The sequence below is a fragment of the Cervus elaphus genome, chromosome 11, assembly GCF_910594005.1.
Source record: "Cervus elaphus chromosome 11, mCerEla1.1, whole genome shotgun sequence".
Lineage (NCBI taxonomy): Eukaryota > Metazoa > Chordata > Mammalia > Artiodactyla > Cervidae > Cervus > Cervus elaphus.
In genome coordinates this window covers 20088326-20109736 of record NC_057825.1, presented here as the reverse complement: position 1 = coordinate 20109736, position 21411 = coordinate 20088326, and the positions used below count along the sequence as shown (strand labels likewise).

General features: G+C 47.7%; 1 protein-coding gene across 2 annotated transcripts; it reads right to left on the bottom strand.

The window, feature by feature from the left end:
* Positions 1-689: 689 nt before the first annotated feature.
* Positions 690-13577, bottom strand: SLC66A3 (solute carrier family 66 member 3). Of its 2 annotated transcripts, none has more exons than XR_006343394.1 (8): positions 13055-13476; positions 10047-10129; positions 9896-9965; positions 5883-5940; positions 4264-4384; positions 3471-3512; positions 2772-2881; positions 690-1769 (listed from the first exon to the last, which is right to left on the bottom strand). XR_006343394.1 is itself a non-coding variant. In XM_043917090.1 (8 exons), exons 2-8 carry the CDS (start codon positions 13192-13194, stop codon positions 1678-1680), a joined length of 606 nt encoding a protein of 201 aa, XP_043773025.1. In that variant the 5' UTR covers positions 13195-13240; positions 13502-13577; the 3' UTR covers positions 690-1677. The 2 variants fall into 2 exon arrangements, 1 of the variants encoding a protein (XP_043773025.1); XM_043917090.1 differs by lacking the exon at positions 2772-2881 and adding an exon at positions 13502-13577 and having other exon boundaries at positions 13055-13240.
* Between the last annotated feature and the right edge of the window lie 7834 nt (positions 13578-21411).

The following is a 21411-nucleotide window of genomic DNA, read 5'->3' as shown; positions in this document are numbered from 1 at the left end:
AACTAGGAGTTTGTGTCTAATGTAACATCAGTATTTTAAGGAACATGCAAACTTGAGAATCTCATTTGAGTGTCAAGGATAAGGAAAAGAAGCAGTCTGTTTCGGTAGAATAGTGTGCTGACAAGTGGTTTTCTAGAACTTTTTGGTAATCAGTGAGGTCTTTTCTAGGATACTTGCTGGCTCTCTGATCTGGGACAGGTTATTCAGTATGGGTTTCAGTATTTTCATCTGTAAAATGGAGACTGTTTACTTACAGGATTGTTGTGGGATTAATGTTGTGTACAGAATATCTGGGGTGGCTCTAATGTATGTTCCTTTCCCTTCCAAAGGGGAAAAATGGAGAACTCTCCACCTACGATACTATATTTTCTCTAAGGAGTTGCTTTAGGCATTGATAAAGTATATTTAAATAAAATATTTGTTAGACTAAAAAATCACACAGTTTATACTACTAGTCAGATGATAACTGCATATGAGAAAAGATTTACTTGGACTTTTTTTAAAATGCGAACTATGATTTTTAAAACTATAGAATGAATGACTTGTTTTTTTATTTTTAGATGCCATGTTTCTCTTCCTATTGGTCCCAAGCAGTAGTTCTAAAAGGATTAGTCAGTTTGTATTTTTAAAACTGTACTTTACCTAACTTAAAGCTAATCACATTAAAACAATTGAGTTTTAAGACTCAGAAGAGTTCAAAATAAGTTTATTTTATACAGGAAACATTTTCTAATAAACATCATTTACTTACTGCATATAATAGAATAATGCTACTCAATTATTTGGTGAATGTTTTTAAATGTTAGGTTTTATAAGCTTTTATAGGAAAATACAGTGGATAATCTTAACAGCATGTTTAGAGTATGATACCATAATGAGAATTAAATCCATGAGAGCTTGGCAGAACCCAGCAATACTCTTTGCTGCATATATTTTCAGTAGGCAAACCCTGGTTGAGGTTGGCTGTATTTTGTACCAAATTCCAGTAACAGTTAATTGTGCAGGTGTGATCCTTTTAAAAATGGCAGCATTGTGCTTGAATCTGGAAGTATATTGGGATCGCCCCTTCAAGTAGAGATTGCTGCTATCTTTTGTTATGAAATGCTTAAAGGCACAGTATGAAGTTAAAGAGCTACTTTGGTGTATGCATTCAAACCAGTTACATTTTTGCTTGCCTTGATATCTTTGCTATAGCCAAGGAGGTATTTTATGATAATATGATACAATAAGGCCATCCTATTGCATATGTATTACAATTAAACATTCGTCACAGGAAGTGAACCCTCGTAATTTATTAAAATTTCCAAAATCCCACTCCATTCATGTGCATTTGTGTTTTGGAGAGGGTGTAATTCTTAAAAGATTTTAAAAGTTGAGAAGTAGATGTAATTAGTTCCCAGAATAAGGGTCAAAGCTACTTCCTCAGAATGGGCTTTTTGGAAGACTTCCATCCATCACCAGCCTTCTCAGAACTGCAGATGTCTAAGTCCTACCTTAACCTAATAAAGTGGGGGTGGAGGATTTTTAAAAATCAATGTTTTTAAACAAGGGTTTAACTGGGCTTTTTCAAGTCTAAAGTATCTTTGGCACAGTTGACTAAACTTATGATTTAGCAGTGAGCTTTCTTTTCCTTTGGTTCAGTTATTCAGAATCCACCTTGTGTATAGGAATAATCCATCATTCAGACTTTATATCGGTCTTCCGGTAGTGAAGTATTGTAGCAGTTACCCATATATTTAAGGCCAGCATGATCACGAAACGTATAAGAACTGAAATCAGTCAAAAAAGAAAAGTGTATATTAAAAAATACTGTTTTCACATAAAATCACCACCTTCTCTTAAGTAGAAGCCTAAATAGGCTTAATGCTCCCTACCCCCCACCCAAAAGGAAACAGAACTATGGATCATGTGAACGTTAGTGCAACTGTGGTTCCAAATATTTCTGGGGAAAAAAATGGTCTTATCATTACTACCTCTGGTCACTTGGCCTGACTTCATGAATAATTTCATCTTAAATGCTTAATTTGGAGGAATCTGACTCTGGTTGGTAAATGCTACAACTTTTTAAAAACCTGTTACCATTTTTTTAAGCCTTAAGGGTGATGGTACCTTAGAAAATTCCATGTTAATTAAGCAAAAAGTAGTACACTGCAATCAGTTAAGATAATTCTGAAAAACATCAAGGTATGTTTTATATTAAAGTAACCATGAAAACGTAGCTTTTTGTTAAAAAGGAAAAAATAATCTCAATGACTTAATGAACATTCCTGATAAATAAGGTTTATGAGAATGTGTCTTTGGAGTTGTAAAACACTTTTAAGATAGCTGGACTGTTTTTAAGAGATTATTCTCAGATAATCACTTTATTATTCTCAGAAAGTTCACTTTCATGAACAGCTGTCACCTCAGATACAAAACAAATCACAATTAGAAGATTCTCGACCTTTTAAAATTAATTTTTAATATGAAATTTGTTTTGTTGTTCAATTATGGTTTGACTCTCCTTTGCAAGCAGAGAATTCACGTCCTATAGGGAAGCCTCAGGTTTCTCCCTTCCCCACTTGACCCAGGTATACGCTCTGGCCAGACAACTTTAAACCCTTCTCTCAGAGCTAATGTAAAGTACTTGAGCCAAAGATAAAACCCTGGGATGGGACTAGCAAATGCATCCTGCTGCTTTCTGGCACTGTGTCTCAGATAATAGTGAACTTCTTTAAAAGGTCTACACACCAAGGACACATTTCTCGTTTTCACAGAATAAGTCACCCTACCTGTTTTAATCATTTTCCAAACATTTATATGCTTGAAAACTCAGCCTAAGGAATGAATGATATTCTCTTTAGGTTAACCCAAGTTTGTTTTCTCCTCCATCACGGTAACCCTTTAAAAATAACAGAACAAGGACATGGAGTAAAATGATTGTGTCACTCCCCATCCTGCTGCCTGTGGGCAGTTCTCTGAGGCTCCCTGCCACTGCCTTCCCTCTCATTAGACTCACCCCAGGGCTCTCCCACCAGCCCTGCTGGTGTTCCTCCATCCTCCTTGCTCACGACCTCCATACGTGCTGCTCCTTGTAACAGTCTCTTCCCTCCTCATCCCTCTCCCCTTCAAATTACTCTTCCCAGCTCCCTCCAACTATGTCAGGCTTCCTTGTTAGGTGCTCATCCTGTCCTCTTTTGAAACACTTTACAATATTTTTCAAAAATTGTGTGATGACCTCACTCTTCATTTCCACTGCTGGAGTGGAAGCCTTAGGAAGACAGGAATCGACTATCTTGTGCATATTCTATCCCGGATACAGCAAGAGGGTGCTTAACTATACATGGAGACTGATGAGGACCTGCAGTATATTGCAGCTATCCTCCAGTGGGGCTAAACTGGCTCTGTTAAACCCCAAGATAATTTACAAGTGAAGGAGGCAGATGGCATAAAGTTCAAAGAGGACATGGGCAGAAAAATATTTTGCTTACTTGTAAGATCATTGGTGGTTATTAAAGTTGTCATTATTCTTGCTGTAAAAGAAAAATTTCAGCAATAAATATCAACTCAGACATTTCAATACTTAGCAAATATCTTTATATTTTAAATACAGGAATATACACTATTCTTGAAAGATCTGAGTAGAAGAGAACCCTGGATGGAGAAGCTGATAGTTTAAGATTTTAAAAGAAACATGAAAAAGTATAATTCAAATATCAACAATTAGTAAATCTAATGAATGTAATAGCTCTGGATTTTTTAAAATGTTCCTACCTAAATAGAGTATATATTTTAGGTAGTTCCTGCAAGAATCCAAAGGAACAATGGAAATTGTAAAGTTGAGGCCAAACACACTATGGCTCCAGGAAAACTCCACTGCTGCAAATTATGTTCATTCACAAAAGTCAATGTATGATTCTCATCTCTTCAATTTATTACATCATAAACATGTTTAAAACAAGTTAGTGGATTTAATATAATCAACTTCTTGATGCTTTGCAAACGAGAGGACTGTTAATATTAGGTCATATTTTTGGAGAAAAGTGTCCTTTCACATTTTTTTAGCAACTGGGATACAGATCTTGCAGAAAATGGAGAGTGGTGTGCACAAAATCAGTCTTATAAATAAGGATACACTAGAGATTCAAGAGTTACATGCAAAGGATTTAAGCTCAAGGGATTATGACCCTTGGACATCAAGTTAGCACACCCCTCTAGGTAGACACCCCCACCACACATACGCTCCAACAGGGGACACCCCATCAATTAGAGCTGTGTTCTTACCTGCACAGGTATAAGAAGCGAGGCTCCACGTCAGAGCGCTCACAGCTCCTGAGTCCCTGCTCTTCCACAGGTACTGGAGCTGGGCAAACTTACTGGCTGCACTGATGAAAGTGCATAAATTCTGTTTGAAGATAAAACAGGAGAAAGGAGTCCCTTAGTTTCAAATGCAGAAGAGCACCAGATACTGAAAGCCCCTTTGTGGGGAGAAGGGGTGTTATGCTTTTTGGGATTCCCCAACCAGGGATTGAACCTGGACCACCGGAGTCCTAGCCACTGGACCACCAGGGAATTCCCTGAAAGCACCTTTGAAACCAAACTTTCACGTCAAGTAATAGCCAACTTGCACAAGGACAAAAGCCAAGTTTCATGATGAAGAATGGAGGCAGCAGCAGCATGCTTAGGTCTAAGCCACCAACCCCTTCAGGTGAGTAACCAATGTGCAGCCACAGGTAGGATGTAACCGAGGGTAAAACTCTGCAACGGCCACAAAGGCTTATCTGTCCCCACCTGCCAATAATAGACTGATGTATAGATACTACAGTAGAGCATGGGGGCACCATACTTGCACTGAGATTCATAAACTCGAAGCAGCAAGCTGGGGCACATCAGCTCTGAGTTTCCAGCTGTTTGGAGCCATGTGGTGAGACTCTGGCCCTGGGCTCCGTGACCTCTGCTCCCCAATGAGGTTAACAGTACAGCACCCTCCACCCTGAGCCAGGCCCAGGCTGCCATGGTATAACCCTACATATCTGCTCTCCGTATGTCACAAGGCTGAGAGCCAAGTCCACTTTCCAACAAGATGCTGGAGGTAGAATGAGTCGAAATCCAGGAGTTCGGGTGTGGCTGGCAGTGACCACCAATTAGTTCTGCTCCTTTTCCCATGAGGTAGACAAGTTCATGTCAACCACCATTTGATCTTTGGTCAAATGCTTCCTGACCTGCTACCAGAATCCTATTCTTACAGCAGGGAGTTTCTGGCCCTTAACCAAGGAAGGAAAAAGAATACAGTGCTTATCCTTTTCCAAGGAAGAAAAAAAATAATATTCAGGGGGCAAAGTTAGAAAAATAATTAGTATGTAGTCAATGTGTAATTACTCACCTGATGATATGGTGCCAGTGGCAAAGAACCCACCCGCCAATGCAGGAAACCTGAGACGTGGGTTCTATCCCTGGGTTGGGAGGAGGAAATGGCAACCCACTCCGGTATTCTTGCTTGGAGAATCCCCATGGACAGAGGAGCCTGATGGGCTACAGTCCATTGGGTCACAAAGAGTTGGACACAACTGAAGTGACCTAGCAGCCAACCTGAAACTCTTCACTTCATGCTCAGTTCTTTATTCGACTACTGACTCCACAATCTGGTTCTCGAGGGCTCCCCCCGCCAAATGAAGTAAAAATATTGTGCCATAAATTTAAGTGAGAATACTGTCTTTTTAATATTTGGATAGCACTGGACTTTCATCCCAGCATGCTTTGGTACAGCTGCAAAGCACAGGGGTGCTTTCGGTACGGCGGTTTGAACGTCTGATCTATAACACTGTTTGCAGGGCAGGTGTCACGAGGAAAAGAGGGAAGACAGACTGCTGTGAACACACGTTCTTCTCGGGCAGATTACTCACCATGGCCAGATCTAGGATCCACTGCTGCAGAGTGAGGATGAACCAAGCAGACACACAGCTTACCACGCGCTAAGGGACACAGCAGTGACTTGTTGGACGGCAGTTCCACCACCCGCCCGTGGAAACAAACCGTGAACAGAGGTCACACGTCTAAGCCAAGTGTGGAACTGGGAACAACTCTGCTAGAACTTGTCAGTTTGGAAAAGACAAAAGTGGTCCAGGTGAACACTTGCTAGTTCAGAAGCACAGAAGCAGAATTCTGGAAGAAAATTACAAAGAACCCTGTGTTCTCGGACCCATCCTAGGGCTGGGAACGTTCCAGATGATCTTAACTGCCCATTTCATTCTTGACCATGTAGACCTCTCCAACATAATGTCAACAGTTAACGCACCTTTGATCTAAGATGTAACACAATTTATTTTTATTTTTTTAAAACATGAAATTGTGGGATCAGAAGCCTCCAGGGTCTAGCCGTATCAGTCTGATTAAAAGCAAAAATAATCACAGTGGTCGTGAAAGTGAAAGTCGCTCAATCGTGTCTGACTCTTTGCAACCCCACGGACTCTATAGTCCATGGAATTCTCCAGGCCAGAATACTGGAGTGGGTAGCCTGTCCCTTCTCCAGGGGATCTTCCCAACCCAGGGATTGAACCCAGGTCTCCCACATTGCAGGCAGATTCTTTACCAGCTGAGCCACCAGGGAAGCCCAAGAATACTGGAGTGGGTAGCCATTCCCTTCTCCAGCGGATCTTCCCGACCCAGGAATCGAACTGAGGTCTCTTGCATTGCAGGCGGATTCCTTACCAACTGAGCTATCAGGGAAGGATCCTCATTTGCTATGATCTCTCCCAGAATCATTCCATTCCAGACACAATGGTATTGCTATTCCTCGAACATTTTCAAGTGTACTTCATCTGAGCCCTCATACACTTACCTGTTTATCCTCTTCTTAGGAAAGTTTTTCACCTGGTATCTTTAGGGCTTGTTGGCTCACTTCCTTCAAGTGCTTACTCGTATATTACCTTTTCAATAAATAGCTCCTCGTCCACCCTGTGTAAAACTGAGATACCTCCTGTTTATTACCTGTCAGTGCTTTATTTTTCTCTGTAACTCATACCATGCAACATTCAATATATTTAGCTTATTAAATATGGTTTTGTTTCCCACATAACTTTTGTGAGCACAAAAAGACTGTGCATAGAACAAGACTGGCTCATAATTCATGTTCAAGGATTGACTAAAAAAACAAGTTAAGCACTTAGGATGCCTGATAAAGGAGATGTCTTCTGCAAAATTGTTGTCATATGAAACTGTTTACTGGTTTCCTCTTTCCTGCTAACTCCAGTGTAGAAATGACACAGTTGGGTAGAGCCATGCTAGGAGACAGGAGAAATGATACCTGATTTCCATCAAGCTCAGTGATGCTGCAGGAAGGCAACCCGCCTAGAGAAGCAGAAACAAACACAGGAGGTGGTGGCCAGGCCAGGGCGGGGATGACCAGGAGCCTCTGCTGTGACCACAGGCAAGTCATTTTCCTTCTCTCAGCCTTGGTTTGCTTATCTGCAAAATGGGACTTAATATTCCTTACCCCATTTACCTCCTCACTGCTTTGTGGCATATTGTAGGGACTCAAGAGGCTGCCGGGATTACAACTAATAACATTATTTAAATGAAGGGCTTTGAAACAGACAATCCCTGTGCTCTGGCCAGTGGCAGTAAATACGAGCTGATACCAGAAGAAGGCAGCCTGAATCTAGGAGAAGGGAATTTTGTTTCTCAAACACTCTCTAATTTGAATTTTAAACTACTGTTGCCCAATTTTGTACCATTGCACCTCATTCCACTCATTCAAGATACACATTTTATAAAACTTGAGCAGCAGTAGCAGCAACTGAGATCTTAGAGCTGACTTATTTGTAGGGTGGCTAGACAGAGCAAAGTAAAATACAAGACATCCAGTTAAACTGGAATCTCAGATCAACAAGTGATTTTTTAGCATCAGCGTGTCCTGCATAGTATCTGGGATCTACTATTACTTATTTAAAAAATGCACTATTAACGTGGCTACTCTGCTTACTCGCGCTCTGTATGTCACAACTGGAAGAAGGAAGTTATAAACATGTTGATACTTAAGAGTTGCCATTAGCACCCACATTTTCTAATCTACACCTCACCATTTGCACAAAGCTGCTGCATTTTATTTAAAAAGTAAATCCCACCAAGCTTTTCACCTTTAAAGTACTCTGTTTTCTAAAGCCTTTTTTAACCAGCTAGGGCTGACCTTGAAATATTGAGGGGCAGGAGAGTCATGTGATCCCTCTTTTTTTTACAGAGGAAAACCGAGTCTGGGGTGGGGTCTTACAACTTGATCCAACAGTGGAGGGTCAGGACTCAGTCCACACCCTGTTCCCCTCTGCAGACAGGCTTTTAGTACAAGAGCCACCACGACCCTGCCATCTGCTCAGCTCGCCCTGTACTCCTGGCATTGTCATTCTAGAAACAACCCTAAAAGGTAGGCATTATGCTGCCTCTTCATAGATGGAAGAGCTGCAGCCCGGAGGACTGGGCTTTATGGTCAGGGCCCAAGGCCATCCAGGCAGCGGGCACGCTGGGGGTTCCCACCATTCCACGCCCACCTCCTCACATGCTCTGGGCAGATGAGGCTTGGCTGTCCCGCCCCCCTCACCTTTCCTCCACCCTGAAGCTCAGATCATGTCACTGATGTGGCACGACTGACTGCCACTCAAAAAGGCTCTCTTGGCCTCTTAAGGAAAGTGAAGTTCAACAAGAGAATAACGGGAGTTTTGACAAGCAGAATGAAGATGGAAGGCAGGCCCACGTGCACAGAACATGCTGAGTGACGTGAGAGGGGACAGGTCTGTGTGACGACCGGAGTCCGCGGAGACCTGAACCAGCTGTCAGGAGCCCAGACCCGCCCACTAATAGGCAGTAAGAAGCCAAGCTGACCAGGTGTGTTAGTAGCATTGTGTTACAGACCAGACATGCCTGTCATTACATGGGGACGTTTGGCAGGGAGGGAAGAAATGTTTCCTTTCCCCTAAAGAAGACACGTGGACAACAGAGGTGCTCCTGCAGCCCAGCCTTGAGGTCCTAAGTCTATATCCCACCTGGTGGGTCAGGGAACCGTGGGGCACCCTGGTCTCAGAGGGGTGATCCCAGGCACAGACATCTCGGGCATCTCTGGGCTGTGGAGATACATTCACCCACAAGGAATCTTACTTTGGGGATTGTTGTTTTCTTAATTTAACCAAAAGAATAAATATCTGGTAAAAGATCCTGCTTTAATAGGGCTTCCATGGTAAAGAATACGCCTGCCATGTGAGAGACCTGGGTTCGACCCCTGGGTTGGGAAAATCCCCTGGAGAAGGGCATGGCAACCCACTCTAGCATTCTTGCCTGGCGGGCTCCAGTCCATGGGGTCACAAAGAGTTGGACACAACTGAACGATGAAGCACAGCACAGCACAAAACCTGACTTAATAACATCCTATTGGCAAAACGGGTGGATGTGAGAGTTGGACTATAAAGAAAGCTGAGCACTGAAGAATTGATGCTTTTGAACTGTGGTGCTGGAGAAGACTCTTGAGAGTCCCTTGAACTGCAAGGAGATCCAACCAGTCCATCCTAAAGGAGATCAGTCCTGGGTGTTCATTGGAGGGACTGATGTTGAAGCTGAAACTCCAATACTTTGGCCACCTGATTCGAAGAGCTGACTCATTTGAAAAGACACTGATGCTGGGAAAGATTGAGGGCAGGAGGAGAAGGGCATGACAGAGGATGAGATGGTTGGATGGCATCACTGACTCAATGGACATGAGTTTGAGCAAACTCTGGGAGTTGGTGATGGACAGGGAGGCCTGGCGTGCTGAAGTCCATGGAGTTGCAAAGAGTCGGACACGACCGAGCCACTGAACTGAACTGAACAGCAAAACAAAACACACCCCGCCGCCCCACCCGGTCCCAGCCCCGATTCTCAGATGCTGAAAGGATACGCGATGATGTATGGCGCTGCCCGTCTCACATCCCCGTTGAAGTGGAAGACACACAGCAGGAGGATGAGATCTGGAAAGGAAAGGCTCTGAGTAAGGGTGGTGGGGGAGGTGCTGAGGGCCGCGGCTGGGCAGGGGGATGGAAGTCGGTTACCTTGTGCGATGAGGATGGGGTACTCCAGGTATGTCAGCAGGGGGTACTCATAGTAACACTGGTACCGGAGGAAGACCAGGAACCTGGGGAGAGGGAGGACACTCCTGAGGTCAGACTCACCCGACCCCCGCAGCAGGCAGGCCTGGCTCCCACCCAGGAGCCCAGGTTTGTGCGCAGAACCCGAGAACTGGAGCCAGGCATCAGCAAATGGTAAGGACGGAGGTACAGAACAAGGGCTTCCCTTGTAGTTCAGATGGTGAAGAATCTGCCTGCAATGCAGGAGACCTGGGTTTGATTCCTGGGTCAGGAAGATCCCCTGGAGGAAATGGCAACCCACTCCAGTATCCTCGCCTGGAGAATCCCACGGACAGAGGAGCCTGGCAGGCTATACAGTCCATGCGGTAGCAAGAGTTGGACACGACTGAGTGACTAAAGCACAAACCACCACAGAACAAGAAGGATGAACTATCAACCGAATCATCTCTGCGACTTCTGGAGCTGGGACACTGGGGTCTGCCAAGCCGCTTTGGATGGTCAGTTAGAGACAGATCTGACGGGGAGGAGGAAGAGTGGGCTTCCGGACCCAGGCCTGCTTGTCTCTAAGGCTGGGCACTTCCGAGGCCCCAGGCAGCTGCCTCAGAAGGACGTACTCAAGAAGCCCAAGAGGCCAGAAAGCTCCTCTGAGGGAGCCATCCTGGGCGGGCGTCCGGGGCACAGGGCATATGAGGGCCCAGCAGTGGGCTGGGGAACCTGTGTTTTAAACAGGAGGAACATCCTGAGATGATTCCAGCAGCCTCCAGAGCGCTGCGGCGGGGGGTGGGAGGGTGGAGACAGGAGGACTCTTCAGTTCCTTTAAGAAAATTCTAGCCCTGGAGAGGCTGTAGCGTGGAGGTGTGGGGGATAAAGACCCCACGGTCCCTCCTCTCTGAAGAAGAGGCCTGAGCTTCCTGCCTTCCCAGCTCACACCCTGGCCAGTCCAGCCCCTTTGAAATCTAAATGCCTCTGTCATCATCCCCTCAGGTCTGTTTCCCCCGACCCAGACTGTAAAGACGTCCCCACTACCCTGCCAGGCCCCATGTCCCCCCCAGGGTGAGCCAGAGCCTCCACAGACCAGTGGACTTAATGGTTCACATCTCCTAAGCCAGGAAGGGGTGTGACCACCGCCCCACACCCTCACCCGGGGCCACGCTGTGACACTGGCCAGCACTTAGCCTCCGCCTACCTGCCGAGCCACCTTCCTGAGACCACCTGGACTCATCCCTCCAGCATCACCTGCTGAGGGGGGAGCCCCAAGGGAAGCACAGACTCCAAGACTTGGGTGCTGGGCTCACAATCCCCGGCAGTTACTAACCTCTGGGGCCTCAGCTTCCCTACCTGTGAAATGGGGATAAAAGCACACCTACCTCCATCCCCTGTATCTGCACAAACAGATGCTTTAAACCTAAGACCATGTCTTCAGCATCTTTCTCTGGCCTCACTGCCTCCAATCCAGCCTCCAAGCTTCTGTTTACAAGGCTCCCTGCCTGGAGGGCCTCCTTCTCCAGGTGGCTACCTCTTCTGGTCCCTGAAAGGATACCCAGGGGTTCCCCTGCCCTGAATGATGAACTTCTCAGTTCAGTTCAGTCGCTTGGTCCTATCTGACTCTTTGCGACCCCATGGACTGAGGCATGCCAGGCCTCCCTGTCCATCACCAACTCCCGAAGCCTATTCAAACTCACGTCCATCACGTGAGTGATGCCATCCAACCATCTCATCCTCTGTCGTCCCCTTCTCCCCCTCACCCCCCGGCCTTCAATCAAAGGGCACGGCAATCCACTCCAGTATTCTTGCCTAGAGAATTCCACCGACAGAGGAGCCTGGAGGGCTACAGTCTATGGGCTTACAAAGAATCAGGCACAACTGAACTTCTCACCAATTATCTATTCTCCCCAGAGAAATGGGGAGCACTGAGGCAAGGAGCACTTCCCCAGGGGGCCCCCAAACCGATGGAGGTCACACACCCTAGGGTTGGCCCCTCTGATGGGGGTGTTCCTGGAGAGACCCCACAGGTCCGAGGGTTGCCCCTCACGCCTTGCGCCCCAGAGGTCTCCTCTACCTTCCTTTTGGCGGGAGAAACCGGGTCCCACCAAGCGGCCTGCCCCCGCCCAGAAGTACTTGCCCAGGACCCGCCCTCAGAGTTGCCCGGTGGTAGCGCTGGGCAGCCAGGAGGGCTGGGCCTCATGGGGTGAGGGGTTAGACTGCTGGGTTAGGGTCTTTCCCACCAAGTTTACAACTCTGCTTTTCACCGTTCAGGTCTTTATGATTATTACTTTGCTTATTCAGAATATTACTACTTTTTCGGTAAACTGAGGTATAACTGATATACATTATATTAGTTTCAGGTGTATAGCATAATTCAGTATTTGTATATATTGTGAAATGATCACTGCAACAAGTCTGGCTATCATCCATCGCGTTCAGATCTTTAAACACTGAGTCAGGGCACCCACTCCTGACTTTTAAGGATAAACGAGCTCTTCCAACAGTCTTCAACTGCCGACTGGAGCGCCAGGTGAAGTCCAACTCCAACTCAAATCCCCCTCTACCTCCAGAAAGCTCTACCTTCTCTGACACCCGTGCACCGCCCCACCCCCACCCCCGCAAGGTGTAACTTTTAAAAGCCAGAGGGTCCAACCCCTCATTTTATAAGGAAACCGAGACCCGAGCTAGGGGGAGGGTGGGTTTAGAGAGGATGCACACGCGAGTCTCGAGGGACCAGTGGCCTTGCTCAAAGCGGGATGACTGGTTTTGTCACTAACCGGCGGAGTGACGATTTCTCTGAGTGTCGGCTTCCTTATCTGTAAAACGGGCGTGCGCCCACTTTCGTTCCGGCGCAAGGCTAGGGGCGCAGCAAGGACGGAAAGGAAGTAAGCGGCCCGGGCAGGCGCTACTCCCCGGGCCGGGGCTTTGGGGCTCGGTTCCCTGCTCGCCTACTTTAGCAGAGCCGGGGCGCTCCCGGGCTTACTCACCCCGCCAGCTCCAGCAGCAGGCTCGGGAGGCTGATGCCCCGCGAGCTGCGCGCCCCCAGCACGGCCGAGATCTGCGGCAGCTTGAGCGCCGCGCACACGCCCAGCGTGCTCCAGTTGCACAACCACAGCAGCGTCTCCATGGCGCCCGCGTGGCTGGGATTCCGGGGGTTCCGCCGATCCGGCCGCCTGGCGAGGGGAGCGGCTCAGCTCTCGGCCGCCGGGTCCACCGGTCCGGTCCTTCCGCCTTTCCCGGCCCCCGCCCCCGGGGCCGCCCCGTCGAGGTCCGCCTCTCCGCTCCCCAGCCCCCGATCTCCGCCCTCCGCCCCACCCAGGGGCTCCGTCTCCCGCGCCTCTGTTCACTCCGGCCGCGGCTGGTCCCGACTCCTCCCCCGGTTCGCCCCCACCCCGGGCCCGCTCCGCCGGGGGGGCTCGCCTCCTGGGCCTTACTGTCGGGGTGCGCTCCTCTGCCCAGCCCCTGGTCCGCGCCCCACCTCGCCCCGCCGGCCCCTCCCCGGGTCCTGTCCCTCCGCCCCCGGGCCCGCCTCGTGCCCTTTGCATGCTGTGTGCCCGCTGCTGATTCACTTTCCCGCGATGTGAAAAACAGACTCGGGCAGTTCTGAGCCTCCGGGCGACGCCCCGTAAGGGGACGCTTTCCCACGGGTCGGCGGTGGGGGCAGAGCTTGAACCCCGGAGGGCGAACTGGCACCTCTCGCGGGGCAGAGGCCATTTTGTTAAGAGTTTATTACTCCTGAAACGTGTGTTTTGTTTTGTTTTTCTCACTAAGCATTTCAGAAATAAGGCTTTTTCGTTTCTCTGCGTCCTCCGCAATTTACACGCGGAGAAAGGGCCCAGGCCCGGCCAGCCTTTTCTCCTGCAGAGAGCGGACGGCGCCCCATCCCTGCAGGAAGCCTCTTTCCTGGGGGCTTGGTCCTCTACCCTGAAGACTACCCCGCCAGAGCCTTGCACTTCAGCGCTTGAGTGAGATTTTTTTTTTTTTCCCCTTAAGGAGGTAAAAATAGATTTCTATTGACAAAAGAAGGAATGAGGTGTCGGGGCGCGGGGGCGGGGGTTGTGTGTGTGCATTTTCCAAGTTTTCGAAATGGTATAGGTACTGAGTCAAGATTAAAAAACAGAAAAAAAAAAAAAAAAAGTCGCATAAATGCACTGCCAGAAACCATGGTAAAGAAAAGAACATTGCCTGGTCAGCCCTCGCACTTGCCCACCTCTCCTGTGTCCTGAGGGGAATTCAAGAGGGAGGAGACCAGGAAGCTTTCAGTGCGGGGGTTTACTGGCCTTTAGCTAGTTAAGATGCATATCTAAGGAAAAATGAAAAGCCCTGAAAATTATCCCCTAGAGAAGGAAATGGCAACCCACTCTAGTATTCTAGCCCAGAAAATTCCAAGGGTGGAGGAGCCTGGCGGGCTACAATCCATGGGGTCAAAGAGTCAGAGGGAACTGAGCTTCTAAAGGAGCAGATATATGGGGGATTGCTATGCTAGACTCTCCTTCTGCATAGGTTTGACACGTTCTGTATTAAAAGCAAGTTTAGAAACGGAAGGAAGGATGGTCATGAGTTCCTGTGACGCTCATTTTAAGGTGAGGATTCTGAGCTCCAGAAAGGTAAGGGAACCTAGGTCCCGGGACTAGATTTAGTCCTGGTGTTACTGATCTGGGCTCTTGAACGCTTTGCTCAACAGAAATCAATAAGAGGGCAGAGGAGACATTCACGCAAGGCTTTACTGGGTCTTGGGTTGAGCCTGAGTGGTGGCTTAGGTGTTCTGCCCACCCCCTTGGTATTGCTTTGCATAGGGATTAGACATGGTACCCTGCTTTGGTCCCAGCACCTCAGAAGTGGCAGTTGAGTTTTGGCCTTGTTGTATCTAATTACTCATATTTTGCCCCAGCTGCCCAAGTATGCATTTATTTTTAGTCCCTTATCATTTCTTTATATTCTGTTGCTGGAGGAGACATTTGTCCTGGTGGAACCACTCAGGTAGAGTCCCAGGTCCCAGCCTGTCTCACTAGGACTAGATGTGCTTATTGCTTTTGAGATGTCATTGTCTCTGCCCTCTCAGGAGAGTGTGTGTGTGTGTGTGTGTGTGTGTTGTATTTGTCTGCTTGGGCAGCATTAACAAACTACCACACACTGCGGGGGTTAAACAACAAGAATTGATTTTTTCACACTTCTAGAGGCTGGAAGTCCAAGATCAAGGTACCAGCAGGATTGGTTTCTGAGGATGCCTCTCTCCTTGGCTTGTAGACAACTGCCTTCTCTTTCCTCTGTATGCACATGCCTCGTGTCTCTTCTTATAAGGACACCAGTCCTATTGGCCTAGGGTTCCACCCTTAGGTCCTCACTTAACCTGAATTACCTCTTTAAAGGTCTTATCTCCAAATTTTAGGACAGTGTGGGTTGGGGCTTTGACATGTGAGTTTTGAGAGAACACAGTTCAGTCCATGATAGCAACATATAGATGTTCACACACGCTTTGCATGTACCCACATACATTTTATTGATACGTATGTATTACATGTATATGTTACCGAGTCCAAGCTTACTCTGCTCACCGTGGGATAGGCCAGTCAATCTGAGATGGGGTGTTGGGACGAGGAAGGAACTTTATTCTGGAGCCAGCTGACCAAGAAGATGGCAGGCTGAAGTGAAAGTCATGTTTGACTCTTTGTGACCCCATGGACTATACAGTCCGTGGAATTCTCCAGTCCAGAATACTGGAGTGGATAGCTGCTCCCTGCTCCAGGGGATCTTCCCAACCCAGGGATCAAACCCAGGTCTCCTGCATTGCAGACGGATTCTTTACCAGCTGAGCCACAGGAAAGCCCAAGAATGCTGGAGTGGGTAGTCGATCCCTTCTCCAGGGGATCTGGTAGCAAATTCAAATGAGTCTCATGAGCCACCAAGACAGGGTGTTGGGAGATGACAGAACTTGGGAATTTTGTAACTTCTGGAACTTTGGAGGGTCCAGAAGTTCTCTGCCAAGAAGAGCGTGTCAATGAGGGCTTGACTACAGACCACAGAATCTGCCTCTTAGTAGTAGTAGTAGTAGCAGAGTTAGTTGTTCAGTTTGTGTCTGACTCTTCGAGACCCCGTGGACTGGAGCCTGCTAGGCTCCTCTGTCCATGGGATTCTCCAGGCAAGAATACAGAGTGGATAGCCATTTCCTCCTCCAGGGGACAGGATCTGCCTCCTTCATTTCAGTCGCTCAGTCATGTCTGACTCTTCACGACCCCATGGACCGCAGCACACCAGGCCTCCCTGTCCATCCCCAACTCCCAGAGTTTGCTCAAACTCATCTCCATTGAGTCGATGATGCCATCCAACCATCTCATCCTCTGTCGTCCCCTTCTCCTCCCGCCTTCAATCTTTCCCAGCATCAGGGTCTTTTCAAATGAGTCAGCTCTTCACATCAGGTGGCCAAAGGATTGGAGCTTCAGCTTCAGCATCAGTCCTTCCAATGAATATTCAGGACTGATCTCCTTTAGGATGGACTGGTTGGATCTCCTTGCAGTCCAAGGGACTCTCAAGAGCCTTCTCCAACACCACAGTTCAAAAGCATCAATTCTTCGGCGCTCTGCCTCCTTAGTGAGCTAATTAGTATTTCGAGGCGCTAAGCAGAGTGTGGAGTCACTGGGAGGGTGAGGAGGTATGAGGAGGCCCTCAGGAACAGCTTCCAGAATGTCACGGCCCTGGGAGGGGAGTGGTGCGGCCACCTCCCCCGCTGTCCTGTGATCAGGAGGGCCGCCCAGTCAGGGCGCCGGGGACTGACCCCCACAGCAGCCGGCCCAGCTGACCCTGAAGGACCCACCACTGCATCTCTGAGCTCCCAGAAGTGTCCCAGGCTTTGCCTTCGGCCCTCCCACTGCCCTTGAGAAGCCTGACGGCCATGGCGTCACATCCAGCCCCCTTCCTGCCTGGCTGTCACGGTCAGGGTCTTCACAGAGCCATGCCCTTAGCCCGCGACAGTGACCACTGCTCAGGGCCACCAGAACCTCGGGGGCCTTGGACAAAAGACAGTTTCTGTTTGTTATTCCCTAGTGGGTGTTGGGGAGCAGTGGGAGTTACGGAGGGCAAATCTAGTCGAAGCTGTTTGTTGTCTCATGTGTTTGGGTATCAGAGCTGGAGGCCTCAGGGGGACATCGTTCTGAAGTCCTGGCTGGGTTGGTCCTGGCTTCCCATCTCCTTCCTGTGAGCTCTCGGGGCTCCGGTGCTCCGACTGGACTGCAGGGCTCCCAGGGCTGAGGAGGTGACCGGAAAGCAGACGGCGGCAGCTGGAGAGGGCCTGGGACATGGGGCGTGGGCAAGAGAGGGTGAAGGGCTGGCCCGGGGGCCAAGCACAGGAAGTGTGGCGGAGACAGCGCAGAGCAGCCCGCCGTCACCGCACGATGCTGTCGTTAATCATCACGGGGCCGAGAGCTCCCTGCTCTCCGTAACCTCTCTCTGTGTTCTTCTGAAATCCTCTGCTGCTCTGAACACCGGGAACCGGCTGTACTTGGCCGTGGACCCACAGTTCTTCAGTTCTGGGCTGTCTCCTGTGAGCAGCTGAGGGCAGCAGAGGAAAGAAGGCATAAGGGTGCCCGGTCATGGGGCAGGGAGGAGAAGCTGGCTCTGGAGGAGGGAGGCGGCGGCGGGGAGGGGCATGCCTGCTCACCCTGGATTCGGGATGGAGTCTCAGTTATGTTGAGGTATGCTTTCAAGTTTCACTTGCAAAGAGAATCTAGACAGTTAACTCAGTGTCCCCTATGATTTCAATAAACCCAGCTCATGTTCAGATGCCAAACTTTTGGTGCGAGCTGTTCCTGCTTTGGCACGTGCCACGGGGATGGCACTGGCCTCCACCCTGGCTAGACTGTTAGTCAGTGGACAGTTACATCATGTAGGAAGAGTAAAATAGGGAAGCAAAGAAATTCCTTTAAAAAGTGAAGTGAGAGAAGTCGCTCAGTTGTGTCCGACTCTTTGCGACCCCATGGACTGCAGTCCACCAGGCTCCTCCATCCATGGGATTTTCCAGGCAAGAGTACTGGAGTGGGTTGCCATTTCCTTCTCCAGGGGATCTTCCCGACCCAGGGATCAAACCTGGGTCTCCCATATTGTAGGCAGACACTTTTACCATCTGAGCCACCAGAGAAATCCCCAGTCTTATTAAATGGAGAACAGTGTGGAGATTCCTTAAAAAACTGGAAATAGAACTGCCATAGGACCCAGCAATCCCACTCCTGGGCATACACATGGAGGAAACCAGAATTGAAAGAGACACTTGTACCCCAATGTTCATTGCAGCCCTGTTTACAAGAGCTAGGACATGGAAGCAACCTAGATGTCCATCGGCAGATGAGTGGACAAGAAAGCTGTGGTACATATACACAATGGAATGTTACTCAGCTGTTAAACAGAATGCATTTGAATGAGTTCTAATGAGGTGGATGAAACTGGAGCCTATTATACAGAGTGAAGTAAGTCAGAAAGAAAAGCACCAATACAGTATGTTAACACATATACATGGACTTTAGACAGATGGTAACGACAACTCTATATGCAAGATAGCAAAAGAGACGCAGATAAAAAGAACAGACTTTTGGACTCTGTGGGAAAAGGTGAGGGTGGGATGATTTGAGAGAGTAATATTGAAACATGTATATTACCATATGTGAAATAGATGACCAGTCCAAGTTCAATGCATGAAATGGCACTCAAAGCCAGTGCACTGGAACAACCTAGAGGGATGGGATGGGGAGGAAGGTGGGAGGGGATTCAGGATGGGGACACATGTACACCCATGGCTGATTCATGTCAGTGTATGGCAAAAAACTACCGCAATATGGTAAAGTAATTATCCTCCAATTAAAATTAATTAATTAATTAAAAAATCTTATTGAAATATAGTTGATTTACAGTATTGTATTAGTTTCAGGGGTATAGCAAAGTGATTCATACACAAATTTTTTTTTATTCTTTTCCATTCAAAATTATAAGTTACTGAATATAGTTCCTTGTGTTATACAGTAATTCTTTACTGTTTATCTATTTCACATGTGATATTGTCTTTCTCTTAATCCCATACTCTTAATATATCCCTCCCTCCCATCCTTCCCCTTTGGGAACCATAGTTTTTTCTCCTATGTCTGTGAGTCTGTTTTTGTTTTGTAAATAAGTTCATTTATACTCGTTTTTAGATTCCACACATTAGTAATATCATAAAATATTTGTCTTTGTCTGTCTGACTTAATTCATCTAGTATGATCATCTCCAGGTCCATCGATGTTGCTGCAGTTGGCATCATTTCATTCTTCTTTATGGCAAAGTAATATCCCATTATGTATATCTCACATCTCCTTTATTCACTCATCTGTCAGTGGACATTTAGGTTGCTTCCCTGTCTTTGCTGTTGTAAATAGGGCTGCCTTGAACATGTACATGTATCTTTTCCAATTAGAGTTTTCATCTTTTCCAGATGTATGCCCAGGAGTAGGATATATTTTTAGTTTTTTTAAAGAAAGTCCATAATGTTCTTCATAGTGGCTGTACAAATTTACATTCCCACCAACAATGTAAGAGGGTTCCATTTTCTCCACACCTTCTCTAGCATTTATTATTTGTGAAGTTTTTGATGATGGTCATTCTGATCGGTGTGAAATGACTGTAGTTTTGATTTGCATTTCTCTAATACTATAATTAGCAATGTTGAGCACCTTTTCATGTCCTTTTTTGACCACCTGTGTGTCTTCTTTGAAGAAATGTCTATTCAGGCCTTTGGCCCATGTATTTTGATTGGGTGGTTTGGGTTTTTTTGATGCTGAGTTGTATGAGCTATTTGCATATTTTGGAAATTAAGCCTTGTCAGTTGCATCATTTGCAAACATTTTCTCCCAGTCAGTAGGTTGTCTTTTTGTTTTGTTATGATTCCCTTCACTGTTCAAAAGATTATAAAGTTTGATTAGGTTCCATTTGTTTATTTTGAAGTGAAGAGCTTTCCTGCAAGCATCAAAGGCTGATGATCAACAGCAGAGTGACAACTATAGATGTGTCTGGAATCTGTTGAGTGTCTGCTGTGTGCCCAGGTGTTTGACTTTCAATGAAGTCGTTCCACCTATCCCTTGAAGCAAGGAGGCTGTTGCGGTTTTGAGGTGGTCTTGGCTGGGAGTTCCTGCCCTGGCACATGGCTGTGGCTCTTTCTTTTCCCTCCCTCTGTCTTGGACTCTGTCATTTTGCCGCAGGACCAGCCGTAGGAGAGCTGCTCCAACCTGGGGCCTAGCCCATCCCTGCTGTTTTGTGAGTGCTGGCTGCCCCAGGGACATCTTTGAAACCTGGGACGTGGGAGATAGGACATGGGTGTTCTGTCAGCCTTCACTGATCTCCCAGCCTGGCCTTTACAGGGTAAGATCTTGGGCCAGCCCTTGATTTTCCTTGGTCTCAATTTCTTCATTTTAAAATGGGGATCACCATACCTGAGGGCTTCCCAGTAGCTCAGTAGTAAAGAACCTACATGCCAATGCAGGAGACGCAGGACACAAGGGTTCAGTCACTGGGTCGGGAAGATCCCTTGGAGAAGGAAAAGGCAACCTACTCCAGTATTCTTGCCTGGAGAATCTCATAGACAGAGGAGCCTGGTGAGTTACAGTCCATGGGGTCACAGAAGAATTGGACACAACTTAGCGACTGAAACAACATCAACAATAACAACCATACCTGCCTCGTAAGGTTGTTGAGAGGGACACAGTTGGCGCTCAAAATATGGTAGTTCCCTACCCTGTGCAAACTAGCGAAATGTTTTGGGAATTTGTGGACACTGGCTTTGCTCCTGGAGCTGTGGGGGAGGGCGGCCCTGGGTGGAATCAGGTGTGGGTCCTGGAGGGAGGTGTGTGGGTCCCAGGCCACACGTCCCAGCTGGGACATCCCACGGGCATGATGGCTGATCTTCGGGGCTTCTCTGTGTCCTCAGGAGGGTGTGGGGGGTGTTCTTGCATGCACACCCACGGGGATATCGCTGCAGCCCATAATAGTGTCCCCGTCTGGAAGAAGTCTGCTCTTCCCTGTCCACACAGTTACACAGCCTGTCACATGAACCTGACCCCACTCCCCGGCCACAGCTGAGCGGAGCCGGGCAGCTCCCTGACTGCAGCTGGCTGGAAAGACCTTCCAGGGAACATTGGCATAAAGCACTGAGTGACTCCGTTCTCAGTCTATCTCATCAGTAGGCGAACCATCAGCTCAGGGGCCATTTCTCTGATGCGTGCATTTAGAAGGTCCCCAAGCCTGTAGAAAGCTTGCAAGAATAGATCAGTGAACAGCCATATGCTCTTAAGTTTATCAGTTGTTACCATTTTTATCCACCTTTGCTTTA